This window comes from Sturnus vulgaris, chromosome 6, assembly GCF_052056855.1.
Source record: "Sturnus vulgaris isolate bStuVul1 chromosome 6, bStuVul1.hap1, whole genome shotgun sequence".
Classification (NCBI taxonomy): Eukaryota; Metazoa; Chordata; class Aves; order Passeriformes; family Sturnidae; genus Sturnus; species Sturnus vulgaris.
The window spans coordinates 37,762,293-37,779,386 of record NC_142248.1 but is presented as its reverse complement, the minus strand read 5'-3'; the positions used below and the strand labels follow the sequence as shown (position 1 = coordinate 37,779,386).

At 39.3% G+C, this 17,094-nt stretch overlaps 1 protein-coding gene across 1 annotated transcript in view; it reads right to left on the bottom strand.

The window, feature by feature from the left end:
- The window catches only part of DYNC1H1 (dynein cytoplasmic 1 heavy chain 1), a 44,821-nt gene that overhangs the window by 16,644 nt on the left and 11,083 nt on the right, over positions 1–17,094 (bottom strand). The window contains exons 17-45 of the mRNA XM_014871954.2: positions 16,441–16,596; positions 15,961–16,074; positions 15,235–15,345; positions 14,946–15,155; positions 14,410–14,556; positions 14,016–14,182; positions 13,174–13,347; positions 12,299–12,464; positions 12,030–12,218; positions 11,759–11,947; positions 10,793–11,075; positions 9,420–9,520; positions 7,812–7,971; positions 7,298–7,541; positions 6,920–7,103; positions 6,223–6,435; positions 5,814–6,052; positions 5,519–5,675; positions 4,836–5,063; positions 4,363–4,593; positions 4,111–4,251; positions 3,633–3,866; positions 2,866–3,072; positions 2,647–2,768; positions 2,133–2,298; positions 1,729–1,892; positions 1,357–1,486; positions 457–590; positions 86–200 (exon numbers count right to left, since the gene is read on the bottom strand). Of these exons, the coding sequence (XP_014727440.1) occupies positions 86–200; positions 457–590; positions 1,357–1,486; positions 1,729–1,892; positions 2,133–2,298; positions 2,647–2,768; positions 2,866–3,072; positions 3,633–3,866; positions 4,111–4,251; positions 4,363–4,593; positions 4,836–5,063; positions 5,519–5,675; positions 5,814–6,052; positions 6,223–6,435; positions 6,920–7,103; positions 7,298–7,541; positions 7,812–7,971; positions 9,420–9,520; positions 10,793–11,075; positions 11,759–11,947; positions 12,030–12,218; positions 12,299–12,464; positions 13,174–13,347; positions 14,016–14,182; positions 14,410–14,556; positions 14,946–15,155; positions 15,235–15,345; positions 15,961–16,074; positions 16,441–16,596 (5,076 nt within the window). The remainder of the gene's footprint in view (positions 1–85; positions 201–456; positions 591–1,356; positions 1,487–1,728; positions 1,893–2,132; positions 2,299–2,646; positions 2,769–2,865; positions 3,073–3,632; positions 3,867–4,110; positions 4,252–4,362; positions 4,594–4,835; positions 5,064–5,518; positions 5,676–5,813; positions 6,053–6,222; positions 6,436–6,919; positions 7,104–7,297; positions 7,542–7,811; positions 7,972–9,419; positions 9,521–10,792; positions 11,076–11,758; positions 11,948–12,029; positions 12,219–12,298; positions 12,465–13,173; positions 13,348–14,015; positions 14,183–14,409; positions 14,557–14,945; positions 15,156–15,234; positions 15,346–15,960; positions 16,075–16,440; positions 16,597–17,094) is intronic.

Below are 17,094 nucleotides of genomic sequence, written 5' to 3'. Positions count from 1 at the left end.
ACATTTTGATTTAACTTTTAATGGGATTTTGGGGTCAATACATAAGTGGGAGTTTTGACTTACAAGTTAAACTTAGCACACCAACCTTGATTTGGTAGACACTCAAACCGTTCATCCAGGCAACAAATCTTGACAGAGTTGTTTTCCCTGCTCCACTGACTCCAATTAGCAGCAAGTGGCCCTGTGGCTGACGGAAGATTCTGAAAAAGAACACAACCAAGTGTGATTGATAAGTGTTAGCAACTTACTGAAACTTTTCCTAGAACACCTAAGCTTTAAGTTAGTACCAAAACTGACACACCTTTCCAGATAGGATCCTGCTGTTTGGAGGCTGGCAGTAATTTTCTGTAGACAACAATGAGACCATGCTCCATTCTTACTCTGTACTGAGGTTATTTTGGTTTAGAGCAACTCTAAATACTGCTAATATGAGCAGCAATGGAAATCTGAACTTACCGGTCAATTCTTAACACATGATCCAAGACTTCATTGAACAGGACAAGTGGTACATCAAGTTCTTCTTCATAAAAGACTTTAAGCCTAGCTTTCACATAGTCTCTCAATTCTTCCTGATCCACTGGAATATAATCCTAAAAGAACCAGTCAATACAGTATGGAAGTTAAGATTAAGGGAATTTTCTTAGGAGTAAATTTATGAGTACACCAAAGCAGAACTACTAGAATACTAACAGTAGCAATCCTCTACAAAAGCTTAAGAATATTGTATTCATTTAACTTGCACAGGAACAAGTCCACTGCCCAGAGTGCCACAGGTAGCAGCACGGGGTTTGAACACTGTGTCTACTGAACCTACCATAGGCTGAGCCCGTGCTGCCAGCTACCAAAGAGACTGGGGAGTAGCACTACAGACTTACTCTCTTCCCCAGCTTAAATACCCTTTCCTAGTTCACTTACTATTGCTCAGAGATGGGTAGCAAGCTAGGTGGGACTTTTGCCTAAACTCACCAGGATTTGTACAGGCTCCCCAGATGGATCACTTCAGATTGTAAGAAACAGGTGACCAGAAAATGTGCAATATCATATTGCTTAAGGGTCACTGCCATATCCAAGAGATTCCACAAGGAATAACTGTCACCTGGGTAGTGCCACACTGTTCTTGAGAAATATTATTTGATATTGCCTTTACATTCCACGGTAGTGCTTACAACAGCATCCCTGGCATAACAGCTATTAACTTTGTTCATTTCAGATAATCATAATAAAAATTTCTTGGAAATAATTTAACACCATGATGGGCACTGATTATCACTTTAACACAGTCGTAAGAGCAGCATCACTCAGTTGCATCTAACCTATTTAATTTTGGGGTTTACTTTTTTTTAAATTTTAACTTGCCTTTGACAGCCAGTTGCTGTACAAGATAGGTCTGCTCATAGCCTTTTCTTTGTCAATGTTGGGGAAGTGTTTCAGAGCAACCATGTCAATGTTCTCATCAGTCCAGCGTCTCTCCTCATCTTCCACAAGTCTGGATGAAGAAGCGAGTGAGTGAGTACAGGATATAATCACACCACATGGCAGCCCCATGACAATTATACTTCTGCTTTACAGATACAACTCCCAAGAATCAAGCTGGAGTGAAAGGAAATATTTTTATTGGTAATCCAGGTATTTAACATAAAGCACATTTTAGTCTGATGTTCTAATGAAAGTTGGAAAGGAGTAGGCAACTTTTTATGGCTTTGCTTACCCAGCTCATGAATTTTTTACCTGTCCTGGAAGAGACGTAAGGCTTCGTGGGCCCAAATCCTGATAAGGCCTTCAACTGGTAAGGTTTCTAGTGGTCTTAATGCTTCAAATATACCTCTCACCCACCGAGTCATTTCACGAGGTGAGTAGATGTAGTGTGGCTGCGTGTCTTGAGTGAATCTCTCCTAAAAATTTAAACTTAATTAGTTACTTTATCTTGAAGTTGCACCATATTTTTTACAGGCCTTGGCATTGCAAGATACTACCCTGACAGCATAATTCAGACATTTTTGCCAGAACTCAAGTAATTAGTTGAGTTCTTGTACACATACTATCCATGTGAAAGGCTAACAACACATGTTAAATGAATCAGCATTGAAGAAAGCCTTCAAATTGGAGTTTGGAGTTGCACTTAAACAAGTTACCTGAGACATTGTGTAGAATTCTACCATAGCAGCAGTGAGAGGTTCTGCATATGTGCGAAGTGATGGGATCAGTCTCAGCATTGCACGATTGAATGTTCCATATATCTGAGTAAGTGAAGCTGGTCCAGGATAGTCCACATAAACCACAGGAACATGTCGTAAAAATCTGAAAGATTAACGTATTACACAGTATAGAAAGTAAAATTACTATCTGCATTCTCTTTGTTATCTTTCGCCAAAATTAAATAACTGCTTGATTCAAAATCATCATCAGCAATTGTAGTTGATTAGATTGCTCTCGTTCTCAAGTGTTTCAGACAGGTGATTCAACACCTAACACTGAGTCCACTGCTGGGCTGTCACGGTAAGAACCAAGCAGCAGACAGTGCAAAAGCAAGGAACACAATTTCAGCACAGCTGTTGTTAAACAAGTGTATTAAGAACAGATTACATAATCAACACTTCAGTTTTGACTCGTAATCCATTGTTATCGAGAATTTACTAGACACATTACCTATGTGACAGAGGTTTTCTTCCAGGATCAGTAGGTGGATTACATGCACCAACAAACTGAATTCTCTCCAGTTTCACCCATGTCTGGTCAGATGTACGATAGAATCCTCCATGTTCCACCATCTGGAACAAAACCATAAAAATAAAATCAAATCAGTGGAACATTTTGTTTTGCTGTAAGTAGCTGTTGTGATACGGTTGATTATGAAGAAAAACAAACCTGTCTAATGAAGGATATGACTCTCTGTGTGCCATATTTATCCATATCTGGCAAGTTGATTTCATCACAGAACAGCACCAGCCACTTTCCTAACTGCACAGGAGCCAGCACCACTCCATTAGGGGTACGCCTGTATTCACAGTAGTGATCAAAAGTTTTCAATAGCAGTTCTGGAGTAGTAGCACTTGAAAAGTTGAGTCCAACCACCTTAAAAAGAGAATAGTGAAAAAAAAATTAAAATACACCAAGGACTGAGAATGTATCAGGAGTCCTGAAAACAGGTATGTTTGGCTGTTCACTATGGAATTACATACACCATTCACATTACAGGTATATTACCACATATATATAGCCATATACAGCCTAGATACTCCTTTCTCCATTTACCATGCAGCAATGCTTCCTGCCCAACCCTTATTTTGAACATCACAGCCTCATGTAACTGTCACTCCACCTAAATACACAGAAGAATGGGAGCTACTCTTAAACATCTGCACAGGTTTTAAAATATTGAACGCAGGAATGCTCCTCTGAAGTGGCAAAGAAAGAAAGCAGCTTTAGGATAAGGAGCTTGAGAAATGAATTTGTATTTTCAACATGATTTTTATTTTTTGCTATATGTACACATGACTGACTGAGGTGAAGCTATCACTGAATTCTGGCTAGGAAATAAATTCTATGCTATCTTTAATCTTAAGAAGATTGCTACTACTCTGTAATTCACACATCTATCTGTACACACACACACACACAACTCTCTTGTGTACCTCCATGTCAGGCAGAGCTCTGAGAGCACTGAAGAGGGTCATGGTCTTTCCAGACCCTGGTGGGCCACAGAGCACCAGAGGTTTGTGTTCTGCCAGCCAAGTGTACAGCAATGCTTCATGGCGAACTGTATCTAGGGTTGGCACTACAACATCAGGAGCTGCAACTTTGTGTGTTTCAACTTCAATTTGAGGAACTTTGGATTGCCATGGCACCCATTCACCTGTAATGGACACCTAGAAACAAAAAAACATGATTAGACAATTTAGAACAGGAATCCAGCTCAACCTTAGTAAAATTTATTTTTTTAGGTGACATTAAATTTGATGTGTTTATTTAAACAAGCAGCTTGTTTGCTGAAGTGTAAAACTGTAAAATTTAAAAGAGTCTAGCAGTTTATTCTCCAGGTTTGCCTCCAAAATCTAAAGCAAGCTTTTAAGAAAATGAAAGAGCAACATTTCTAGCACAAGAAATGTTTACCTCATAGTCAATTATAGGTATGTTGGGTGCAGTTGGCAGTGGCACAGTGGTGATTCTCCTAATATATTCTCCCAGCTCTGCTCTCATTTTCAAACGACTGTCTCCAGAAAGAGACCACAGTATGGCATAGACCAGGTACCTCTGTAAGAAACAACAGCAGCAGCTATTGGTTTTAGAGTAATGGAACGAAGCTCAATGAGTAACTCCCATCTAGGCAAACACAGGAGTCACTTAGCAGCAGAGTGCACTAACCTGGATGTAACGCTCCAGCTGGTCTATCTGCATTGGGAAGTCTGGATGGTTGGCGTTGTACTGGGCCACATTGCGGCAAGCCTGGTGCAACATGGAGAACAGAGAGCCGAGGCAGCGCAGGCGGGTGAGGTCCATGATGTGCTCCAGCTTGAAAGCGTGCTCAAGTGCCTTGGTTACCAGGCCATTGGAGGTGAAATATGGCTGCATTATTGTTGCAGCATCTCTCTGAATCTGTTGGGGGAGACAAACACTGCTCTAAGCATTTGCTTCTCATTTGGCTACCAGGCACAAAGACAAGATTTTGTTTAGGGTTTGAAATGCTTCATATTAAAAAAAAAAAGAGAAAAAGAAAGAAAAAATATGTAAAGAGGAAGTCAGCTTTTCTATGATAGGCTGTCATAAATTCTACATATGGTGTATCTGTGATACAAGCATTTTTATTACGTTATCCCATAATGTAATCTAAGTTATACCTGCAACATTGGAGATGCTGCTTCTTCTCCTTCATCTTCTTTGCCCTTTCGCCTGCGCTGAGCTTCCTCCTCACCTTCATCCAGAGGAATGCTTCTCAGTCTGGCTAGGAAGTTATTGAATATCATGTCTGTACTGAGAACATCCTCACTGAACCAGACCATACCACACCTTGACACAGTAGCCAAAGTGGCATATTTCAGATCCTGTACTTCGAACATGATTCGCACCTGAAAAATAGAAATTTTAAACAACACTTAGGAGTAAAAAAAACCAACCAAGATCAAAACAATACAAAACCCCTTTCCCTGAAAAAATAGAGACCTTTAAAAATATGCAAATTTGCATTTAGACTCTGAATAATCAACATCAGCACTATACTGTCCTAAAGTTAATCATTATTGACATTTACTTATATATTATTTACATATTTACTTATATTTATTTATATATTTGACATATTATTGACATTTGACTTATACGGTTCACATTTTGTCTTACAGGGTCTGAGTAAGCATAACATGAAATGTTTCCTCAAAAACCCTTTACTCCAGCAAACCACAATCTGAACTCAGTATTACTTTGCTTGTAATGAGAAAGAGGCACAACATTAGTTAACAGACATTAAATTAAACCAACAAGCTTATATACAACACATAAACACAATGTAAAAAAATAACATTACATTTGGTGGGAGGCTGAGACGTTCTCCATTTGGCAGAGTTAGAAGTTTGTTGTCATCCAGAACAGAGTTCAAGTTCTCAACCCATTCAGGGTCCACATCACCATCAAAGATAATCCACTGGCGTTTTTGTAGTTCACCTCTCACATTGTCTATGATTCTACATTAAAGGAAATATTCATTGAAGTACAGAATTAAGACTCAGGTGAGAGACTTAAGAGAGAATTAAGACTTAAGGTGAGATTATCCTAGGCACAAATGTACCAGCCATTTTGTATTTGTGCCATTAAAGACTTACTTTCTCAGGACATGTGTAAACAAGCCATCTGTCCATTCCCTGGTATTTGGATCCAAAGTGCCATAAAGGTGATCTTTGCTGATTGCTTTTGGATCTATAATGTGAGCAACACCTTCCACACCCTCTAACCGTTCAAGGGCCTTAAGAAGTACTCTCCAGGCCATGCTCTTTCCACTTCCAGAGGGACCAACCATCATCAAACCATGATTTATTTGTGTAATCTGATACAGCTGAAGAACCTGTGCCACAAGAAATAATGTACTAATTAACCTCAGCAGTTAATCTAAGCTTTTAGGTATTGTTTGTTTAAGACAAGAAAAATTTAAAAGCTCTTGACTTTTCATAATATAAAAGGAAATTCAGTCTTATATATAAACTTTAATTCCACATTTTCAGTTTTATATTTTACCTTTTCAACCCACATGCCACCAACTTCTTCTCCATCACCATAGGTAAGGTACATTTCCTGACACACTTTCTTAAGTTCCTCTCTCAAGGCTGTCATTTCTCCACGGTGATACTGTACTCCAGGAAATACATCAGAAAGGAGACTGAACAGCAGTGGAATGTCTTCTGCAACCAATTTTGGTACCATAGTTTCACATACACTTTGGATCAGGATCTGCAGAGAGACAGTCACATTTCATTTAAGATTTTTTTGTTAAGTTCACTTTACCAAACGTGTTTGACAAGAAATACTTCTCTAACTACTTTACTAATTAAGTACCAGACCAGGGTAGTTTTTTTTTTTAGTCATAACAATCATTGATGTGGTTTCAACTTTGGAACTACCCAATGATTTCCTATTGATTTTCAATTTATACAAATCTTTCTTATGTCTCTTCATTATGCTTTTGGCATTAATTGCTGAGACAGCAATAAGTGTCATGGATGTACCACCTCGTATGAATGAGTTTGTCACTATGACTGTTTCAGGGACTTAGAAGTCATGTTTAACTTAGTACTTTTAAGCTATCAAATTATCTTGGGTAACTAATATTATTTTGTTCACATGACTTAATACAAAATGGTAAACACTGTAGGGTTTCTTTCTTTGTTTAGTGTGCATCCTCCATCACAGAAGTAAAGAACTTTGCACACGTTACCTCTTGCTCTGGCAAGTTCTCAGCGATTTCTCCCTCATCAACAACTTCACCACGCTCTTCCTTCTCCCGCTTTATCTTCTGAATCCTCTCCCTCTTCACATTACCTGCACTAACCAGCACACTCTTCAGTGCTCTCAGGCCAAAATCATAGTGACTTTGGGAGGACAGCTGTTCATCACAAAGCCTAAGAAGCAAAAGAGACAAAATACAATTTAATTCTCAGTACGAACCAACATAACACTCAATAAATGCCATTCTTTACTTGAAACTATTGCTTGAAATGATTGCTGCACAACATGCTTAGTGAGTTGCAAAGATATTACAGCTTTTGAACAGTAAGTTCTATTGTTACTGACTGGAGCCAAACTTGTTACTCACTTGAAGAATGGTACTATCTTATTGGCAAGAACTTCAGCAGTACGGAAACCTTGGGAGTACAGCATGACCTGTGCAATCAACTGACGGTCTGGTTTTGTCATTGCCAAGCTACGGAACAGCTTCTTCAAATTGTCAGGCAGATTAGATCTGCCTGCATAGCCAGGATTCATGGTGATGAAGATAGCCATGTCAGGGCTCACTTTGACTTGTTTGTTCAGCAGCTCACAGGTAATGGGTGTTGCAGCTGAAAAGAGAGTGAGTGCATTTAGTTATACGTGAGTCAGTGATCCATCACTCTGAGAACTGAAGTCATATATTATTCTATTTTAGTTTCCTACAGGAATGGACAGCAGGTTCTCCAGTACTGCAACTCAAACAATATAAATTTCTACTAGCTGAAAGTTACATCAAATATTTAAGTTTTAACATAAAGTAGCTTCATCCTTGCATTATTTGCAAGAAATGTAGCTAAGCAACAAAACAGCATGAAGGATGTTAGGGAAGAATTACATACTCTTGTCATAGTTGGGGTTGGAATGCTCTCGCAAGGCCTCCTGGATGCACTGAACTTGCTGTGAAACTGCAGAGAGCATTCGCTCCTCCAGTCTGTTGAACTCATCAAAGCAGCCCCACGCACCCACTTGGCAAAGTCCCACAAAGATGCGTCCCATCGCCTGCACAGAGAGGGAAAAATTCACTCAATTGCACCCAGATAGGGAGCAGAGAAGAGCACTTTATACAATGCATCCAAGACAGGAAGAAGCTGTGTTTATTTGTAGGTGACTGTATTTGTAATTTTGTAAGAGTTATAAAAGGGTTCTGAAGTTCAGCTTTCACTGCTTCACAGAACCTATTACTCCATGCTGTACTGCAGTGTGTTCCGAAACAGGCAAACTAAGTCCACTGCATAATGTTTTGTTTGCTGACACCATTAACATAGGTGGAGTTCTAGTGCTTTATTACAAGGAGGGTACAAGAATTACAAAACATTTCAGAAGAACAAACTGGATGACCAGAGTATGATAACCTTTCTACATAAAGAACAACCTGTAGAAGGCAACATGGGGGAACATGATGGAGGTCTAGAATCTACTGGCTTCTACTGTCTTTTCTACTACAAAAACTTAGAAACCATTTAAAAAAAACAAAAAGAAGCTGCCCTTTCATGAAGTGCACAGTGATAGTGCCCAGTGGAACAACTTGGAAAAGATGTTACAGAACCAAGTGTGCAAGTGGATTTAAGGGGAGAAACGGTACATGAAGAAAGGTTCACTGGAGCATGAACAGAAGAACACACTTCTGCTGGGACATCCTGATCGTCTTAACTGTCAGAGGGAGGAAGGGAGCTGGGGTAAGGAAAGCTTACATTATCTGTGATATTAATACTCCCTAGGCACTTTTCTTACAGCCACCCCTAGAAGCCAAATGCTGACTAAACTGAATCCTGTTCTGGTCAAAATACAGCTGTACAGAAAAATAACCACACACGGGCAACCTGGCAGAGTTCATAAAGTTTAGTGATTCCTTGTCCATATTTTCTATCGTTTTTGTATCTATACACTTGACCAAGGTTTTCAATGGAAGATTATTTGCTGTGTTGCTGTTTACAGAGACATTTTATCTGGTTCTCAATTTGAAGATGTCATTAATCTTCAAATACCTGGATAATTTTTCTTAGTTTCAAAGAATTCTTCACATGCTGAAGTAAACTATCCTATGTAAAGGATAATTTGGTAATAGTACAGCTACTTCAGTCATCTCACACTCTCATCTCTTCCTCATTAAACCAGTACTATCAATGTAAACTACATAGTTTAAGGAACATTCATTAAAGCCAGTCTGAAGCCCCTGCCCCGTACTTCCTCTTCCTTCCCCTCCATTTGCTGTCACAGAACTACCTGTTCAAAAACCGAGAACTTGTGCTCTAGCAATCTTTCATCCCACTTCTGCTCTAGGCATTTTTTTGTTACAGAGGTTCTATATGACCTACAGATACCAGCTCATTTAGGACTTACACATAATCATCTTGAAAATAAACACAGCTTGCTGGCTGTTTCACGGTTCTGAAGAGATTCCTACTGCTCCTTAACAAAGGCTACACTCTTTTAACCCAACAGCTTACCTGGAAGTCAAATGTTTCGTCGCAGTTGAAAACCAACACAAAGCGGCCAAGCTGATGTCCAAGAGCTTTAACAGATTCTGTTTTACCAGTACCAGCAGGACCTGTTTTTGAAATGGGATGGACATGCTTTAGAGTTTATCATCTGAGTAGCACCACCAACTCGTGTAATCTGCCAGCATGTGGATTCTAAAGGTGCCTATTCAAGAGGGTTCAAACAAAACCTAGAACTGTTTTGACTTTCCCTAAAAGCCCATTTTGTTGTTCGGTATCTTAGTTAAGTGCTCTGCATGTTCACATTGACACTGTATTGTGGGGGTGCACATCAGTCCACTCCCTAAACCCCATCCCAGGCTACAATACAGTCTCAGGAATGCTTTTTAGGCCTTGGCCTATACTAATAGCAACAGTTAACTACCCTTGAGCTTATCAGAAAACCTGTCTGCTCCCACTGATTCTGTTGTCTAACGAGCTCCTGTTTTCTACTTAATAGCCTTGAGACTTGTATTTTTTCTGTCTGAACAACACAGCAAGTAGAATAATATTTTTGTTGTTGGACTTTTCAAGGAAAGTTCCAGTAACCACCAACTTGGATTGCAGCCAGGATGGAAATTTACTGATGACTAAAACCAGTAATTCTGCAACTCTATTATAAACAGTCCTAAGAGAGACCCTTTGAGATCTCCCAGACTGCAGCAGGCTGTGACCAGGATCTCACTCCCAGTAGGATGCTTCTTGGAGCTTGTGGTCTCTCCAGTTTGCAATGGAGGATTGCCATTGAAAGCTGACAACTGAACCTGGGCTGATATCCCCCACTCCTTGAGACCCAACTCTTTTTTTCTGGAGAGATGCAAAGGCATCTGATGTATTTCACTGAATTCAATTGCCTATTTAGGTCTATAATTAAGTTAAACTTTTTGTCAAGTTACTGCTGTATATATACTGCTGATTTATAGAAAATCCTACTGAACTATTTTGTTTTATATTTATCAATTGTTCAAGTACTGCCATTATTGTATTGATTAGGCAATGAAGTCCTTTAGAGCTAAACTTGATCCAGTCTGAAGCGAAGTTTGGCAAGGGAGTCCACTCTGACCCTGGTGACCCAACCTTAGTCTCCCTTACCCTTTGCATCCCTTACTGTTATCCCTGCTTACCCTTCTGTGTCCCCTGTCTCCACAAAAACAATTTTATATTTTTTTAAAATCAGATTTTTCCTTGTATGCTTTATCTGTATAATAAGTAATAGAATGAACCTTGCCATAGAATTTGTTGATTTGCTGATAACTCACTGGTGATTCTTTAAGTGTCCTAAACCACTCATTCTCATATATATTAGAGAAGATAAGAATTTTATACACTTGTCACAAACTTACCAAAAGGTGATCCTCCAAGTCTTGCCTCCAGGGCTTGTGTCATTGTCAGGTAGCAGCGGTCAGTGAGGGGAGTCTGTACCAGCTTATCCTGAACCCCAAGGTACTCAAAACCGTAGTTGAATTTGGCATTTGCCATCTGAATGGAGAGCTGCTGCAAGACATCTGTCTGCTTTGGGTCAAAGTAGAACCGCATTTGGCTGAGCCACTCGAAGGATTTGGAGTTGTCGATCTTGCTTTTGATCAGTGATCTTGTAACATCTCTCTGGTGCACCAACTCAGTGATCTGGAAAATGAAGTAACTCCTTTAAGACCACAACAATACAAGCCAATAAAGACAGGCTAATAAAGATAGGAATCCTACAGCTTCTCAGATTAGCACAGTGAATTGCCTTAGAAAATCACTTAGAAATCATGACCTAAAACCAGTCTCTGGTTTAAAATCTGTTGCTACAAAGTCAAAACTAACAATGTTGCCTACTGCTCTAAATGACTTTCCCAGCTTACAGTTTGGCCCAGTTAGCCTGTTAATCCATTACACTACTAAACTCAGTATTTCACTTGTCAGAAACCAGGTATTTCCTTCTAGAAATAACCCAGGATGATTTCAATTCTCCCCCCACCTCCAATCCCTATCTACAAACAAAAGCATATTATGATTACAATAGTAAGCAACTTAATGACATATTTCACATTTTAATGAAAAAAAATCAGTAACTTCTGTACCTGGAAGATCCAGTTTGAAGATCAATTCACTGAGATAGCCTATAATATGGTACCGTGCATTAAGCTGACTAGAGTCAAAAATCACCACCACCTACATTAAGGATCAGGTCTTAATGTAATTGCTTAAATCACATAAAATCTTTTCCTGGAAGAACAGTAAGTCTTAGACTCATCAGTTTTTTCCATTAAAATACAAAAATGCTCACCTGTAAACCCTGAAGAGGAAAGGAGGTTTTTACTTACCAAGTGCTCCAGTTTCCTTCTGCGAAGGGGTGGCTGCTCCATCAGCACAGAGTCTGCCAGGACATTGAGAGTGACCTCAACATTGGCTAGCACAGACTGGAGAGGACTGTTGTCTCCACCTCCACCATTGAGGGCTGACTCCACATTCTCAGACCAAGCAATCTGGGCTGACAGCACAACAAGCTGAGCCTGTGTAAAAAAACCCTCATTAGACAGTTTTCCTTGCTGAAGTAACCAAGCTGCAGTATACTTGAGTGTTCCACATAAATACCTGGTATTTGTCAATCCAAGAGATGTAGACTGCTGGATCAATTGAAGTTGCTTTTCCAAAGATTTCTACTTCAGTAACAGATTCTGCAAGCAATTTAGCAAGGGTCACTCTCATTTCTTTTTCAACAAGAGTGAGCCACTCATTGATCTTGGGATGTTCTGTGATGGACACGGGTGTTTTGAACAGCACCTGCAAGAATTAAAGGTTTAAGTCAGCCCACGTTCACTTATTTTCAGAATTTTATTTTGAAAGAAATACTGAAGCTCTACCTCCTCTCCTTCACGTGAGGATATCCCAAGAACCACAGAATTGTCTTCATTGAGAATAATGCTAGAAACTCCAGCAAACATCTTTTTAAAGTGTTTCTGCAACTTAGCAACATTTTTGCTGTTTCCAATTATTTCAAGTAAGTCTTCATCACCAACGAAGTAGAACCTATTAATCACATAAAATTAGATCTGTATCAGAACTCCAACTATCACTTTTAATACACAATTAATGCTTCATCCATGGCCACTATACAGAGGTAATTGACAACCATTTCCCCAACACTGCAGGAGTCCATGAACCCTAAATTTGCTAGCAGCTATACCTCAGTGCTACCATTAAGTTTATGTGGTCTGTACCATACAGAAGTGTATACATGCTCCATAGTGTGGATCATTTTCTTTACTTATCCATCTCTGAAATACCCACAGTAGAGTTTGGCATTGAATTGCCTATCAGCCAGGAAGAACTCGCACTCAGTACCTCCCTCATTCTTACTTTCTCATGCTAAGTGACAAACTAGTTGAGGATTACAGGTAAGTCAAAATCAATGACCTAAATAGTGGACTGTGACAATTTAAACACTGTCCTTCAATCAAACGGCAGAAGAACTTCTTCAGTTGACAGAAATCAGCTGCAATGGCTCCTTAGGCAATACCCAAATCCTACAACCTGCCACAGATGAGCAAGTAAGGGAAATTTCAACCCCATTTCCAGAGAAGTAGCTGTAACTGAATTCTGTATATAGACAATGCATATTTAAATTGTCATAACATCTCATATATATGCACCACATAAGAACTGGGAGAGGCTTTACAGAGCAGTACACCAATTCATACACAGAAACATCAGATTACTTCAAGAGTCAATTGCTTACCGAGGGAAAGAGGACCTCTCCCTTTCCAAGTATTCTCCCAGCGCTTTCTGTATCTTCCCAAGCAAGTCTGCTAGTCTCTCTAATGATCTCTGCACACCTTGAATGTTAAGAACATCCATCACAAGTGGAGATTTGGACACCTTTTTCATGAGTGCCAAAAATTCAGTGCTGATGCTGCAAGTAAAAAAACACAATACATTAGTGCAAACTCAGTAACCACAGGCCTACAGAACACCTAAGTTTTATGTCCCTAAATGACCACTCCACCTCTAATGGTTGCAGTGGCTCTAGGATACACAAGCCTAAATTACCCAAATTCCTCTTTATCTACCTCAAGACCACAACAACAAAATCTAACTTCTTTGTAATGTTCAGTCTACCAAGTCCAGAGCAGGTATACTTATCTTTACTTCTTGAAGAGACACATAAATCTGATTCTTTGATCTGACTGGAAGTGTGTGAAATAAGTATGATCAGAGCAATGTAAAAGAGAGGAAGTAAATAACGTTTAAAGGCGGCAGCAACAGAAAGTGGCCTGTCTGTTTCAGCCACCATGCCAGAAAAACCCTTGAAGTAACTGACAGGAATTAGCAAGAAAAACTACCTGAGTCCAAATCATCTTCTAAAAATTGTACATCAGCCTGTTTACTGTAAACATTTTCTGCCATAGTTGCACCTCTCTGCGTGATCAACTCTTATCTACAGCAGCTGTAATCCAGCTGGATGGTTAAGAATGCAGTCAGCATTTCAACCCAGAGGGTGCTACAGTGAGTCATGAAGTTTCAGACCTGTCCACATGGTGTCCCAAGGGAGGCAAGAAGAGAAAAAGATTTAAAAGTTACCTCTGGAACCGCTGGGTCTCCACAGGCAGCAAGTGCTTGATGTCTGCACTGCCAGTAAAGATACCCTCCAGGTAGACCCACCGCCTCTGGACATCTATCCAGACATCAAAAAGTGCCATGATACGGTTCAGCTTATCTTCCCAGCTAAGGGCATCTTCCTCAAACACCTGAAGTTTAAACACTGCATTAATATTCATTTTAATATTATCAAGTGTTTGACTACTAATAATTATTAGAGGAAACAGTTTTTTGAGAGTTACAAAGTATGCATATACAATTAACGGTCTGTCAGCTTTAAATAGTGAATATAGTCCCTGCAGAAAAAAAAAATAAACTTAACAGAAGGAGAAGGCAGAAATAAACAAAAACTCTTTCGCTTTGTTTTCCATTTTACCTTGTAGTACGGTGACAGCTTCATAGCAGACACGCTGTTAATGTGCTCCTTGACTTTGTTGAAAAGGTCATCCCATCCACGAATCAAACGACACTTGTTCTGGTAATTGACCAAGTCCAGTTCATAGGTGTTCCACACTTCTCTTATCTGAAGAAAAAGATGCTTAAGATATGACACCAATATTTTCTGCTCCAACATCATTACAGAGTAGAAATGTATTACAGTAATCAGATACTATTTTCTTTTAACAGAAGATTCTGGCTTTACATTTAAGCTTTTGTTAAAAATATTAAGATTATGATGCAGTTCAAGGTGGGATCTTTGCAGTCATTACCAAGAACTACTTTTCCCAAATAATGCAAGTTTCATTGGATGAAGTTTACATAGCTTTATACTGTTCCCCAAAACAGAGCAAACCATGGAGTCTTGGCACTTATTTCAACAGCTTAGAGTGACAAATTTACTACACAAGTAGCCACCTAACAGCAACCCTCAGATTTGCTATTACATGCATACATGCAAGAGCTGATACTAGCCTGTTTCAAGAACTCTTCCAAAGCCATCTCTCCCTGAGCCACAAGCAGAACATCTTTGACAATTGCTTCATTTCTCTGTAAATCGACATCCCAGATCTGGCCCAGGGTCAATTCTGAGACAACCCAGTTAACATGAAGCCTCTTCATCAACTGTTTCCAGTGTCGGTCTTTAAGTGCCTCGGATTTCAGTTCGATAACTAACATGTTTATCTATAGAAGAAAAGAAAGCAAGTTACATCTTTGAACTTGAATATAAAATATATGCATTTTAGAAATGTGTGCAACTTACCTTCATGTAGCCCTTCAGTAGTCTCTGAACATACTCATAGGACGCATACTGTCGCAAACGGGCAGGGAAGTTTTTCAGTTGGTTCAGCAGACCGTCCAAGTTTTGTCGAAGCTGTCAGTAACATAAAAGCAATGAAATCTTTCTCTACAAGTCCTGTGCACATAACTATACAAGTTGCCTATACATTTGTTACAGAAAACTCTCTCTAATGAGACATTAGCAACAGGATAGCTCTTTTAAGCATTATCCGTATTTGCCTAAGATGTGGTTACTCAACAGCTGAGAATGTAATTTTATTGGTCTGATTGAGATTTACGATGCAGTCTTGTCACAGGCAGTTAGTTTACAGATTACTGTTTTTTCTGCTCTTTACCTCCTGAGCACTGTACTAAAATCAATGCTGTTTACCCAAGTGTATAATGAAGTTTCTCTAATGAAGTCCAACAGCCTATTTAAAAACGGCAGTTTCTTCTCTGTAGATGCCGCCCAATCTCAAACTAAGGAAACTGCATAAATTCCCTGTAAAATTACTTAAATTATCACAATCCTGTGAATATTTTTTAGATTAGTTTCAGAAGAAACATGCTCACAAGATACTGAAAGAGATACCTAAACACTGAAAATGATCCAGACTAACAATAAAGCATGTCTGTCTCAAGAGGTCTCATTTCTAATTTGCATAGACTTGTGGCAGTTATATTGTTCATGTACACAAAAGTGAAGTACCTTGCGAGGCTGTACTGAGACCCAGGGCTGTTCTTTCATTTGATCAATCTGTTCCCAGACCTTAGAGAGTTCAGACCAGACACCTTTGAGATCCTGCAGCTCCTCAAGGGCTACCTGTAATAAAGGATGTATTAAACATCAACAGTTATTCCTAATTTCTTCAAAGTCAGTAGTACGGGTGAGTTAAACAAAATATTTCTAATCCATCAAAAACCTTCATATAGTTTGCCAGTTCAAGAGAACTGCAACAGCAAGTGACCAAGATGAAATATTCCATCTTGGTTCACATAACAGTTTCAAAAGAATAAGACAGTCAAGGAAGAGATCACAGACAAGCTGTGAAGGCTAGAACTGAGTCAGTGTGGAGACTGTGCCCTGATATTAGTACAGCACATGCTACAAGTCACTGTCCTGAGGGAGAAAATGATGGAACTGCAATATTTTTATCCAAAACTGGGAAGAAGTGTGAGCAGGTTATACCTGGACGCGCTCTTCACTGCCACTGAGCAGTCCAGTGTCTGTAAGTTCCAGAGCTTCCTTGGCCTTCGCACACTTCTCACGGTCATCCTTCAGCCTGCCGAATTTTCCTTCGTAAATGGTAAGAGCTTGAAGAGCCTCTTCTGGACGCAGATTTCCCTAAAGTTTACACGGAATACATTAATCCAAAAATCCTACAGTTACGCTGAAGTTAAAAGTGGGGACTAAATATAAATGTTGGTTTGTCTCATTTTTTACATTTCCATTTTGCTGACAATAAGACAACAATCTTGTCCGCAATAAGTCTAATTTCATTTTTACATGCAGTTTTTTGCTTTACAAAAAAGCACTTCAGAAAAAAAAAAGAAAGCAAAAAGCAGCTTGTTTCTGAATCCTCCTACATGCATGCATCTGACACATACTTGTTTCAGATAAAGCTCTCTTAGTCAATGAAGTAATTTACTTCTCTGCACCTAACAGAAGTCTATGTTTTAAGGGTTTTAAGCTTAAATTTCCCCCTGCAACTATTGCCAAAACTCAACACACTCACAGGTTATTACAGAACACTCAGAAATACTTCTACTATCGCCTAAAATGAAAAACTGCAAAAAAAGCATAAAAGCAAACTCCCTACTTCTTACTGAATACAGAAAATCT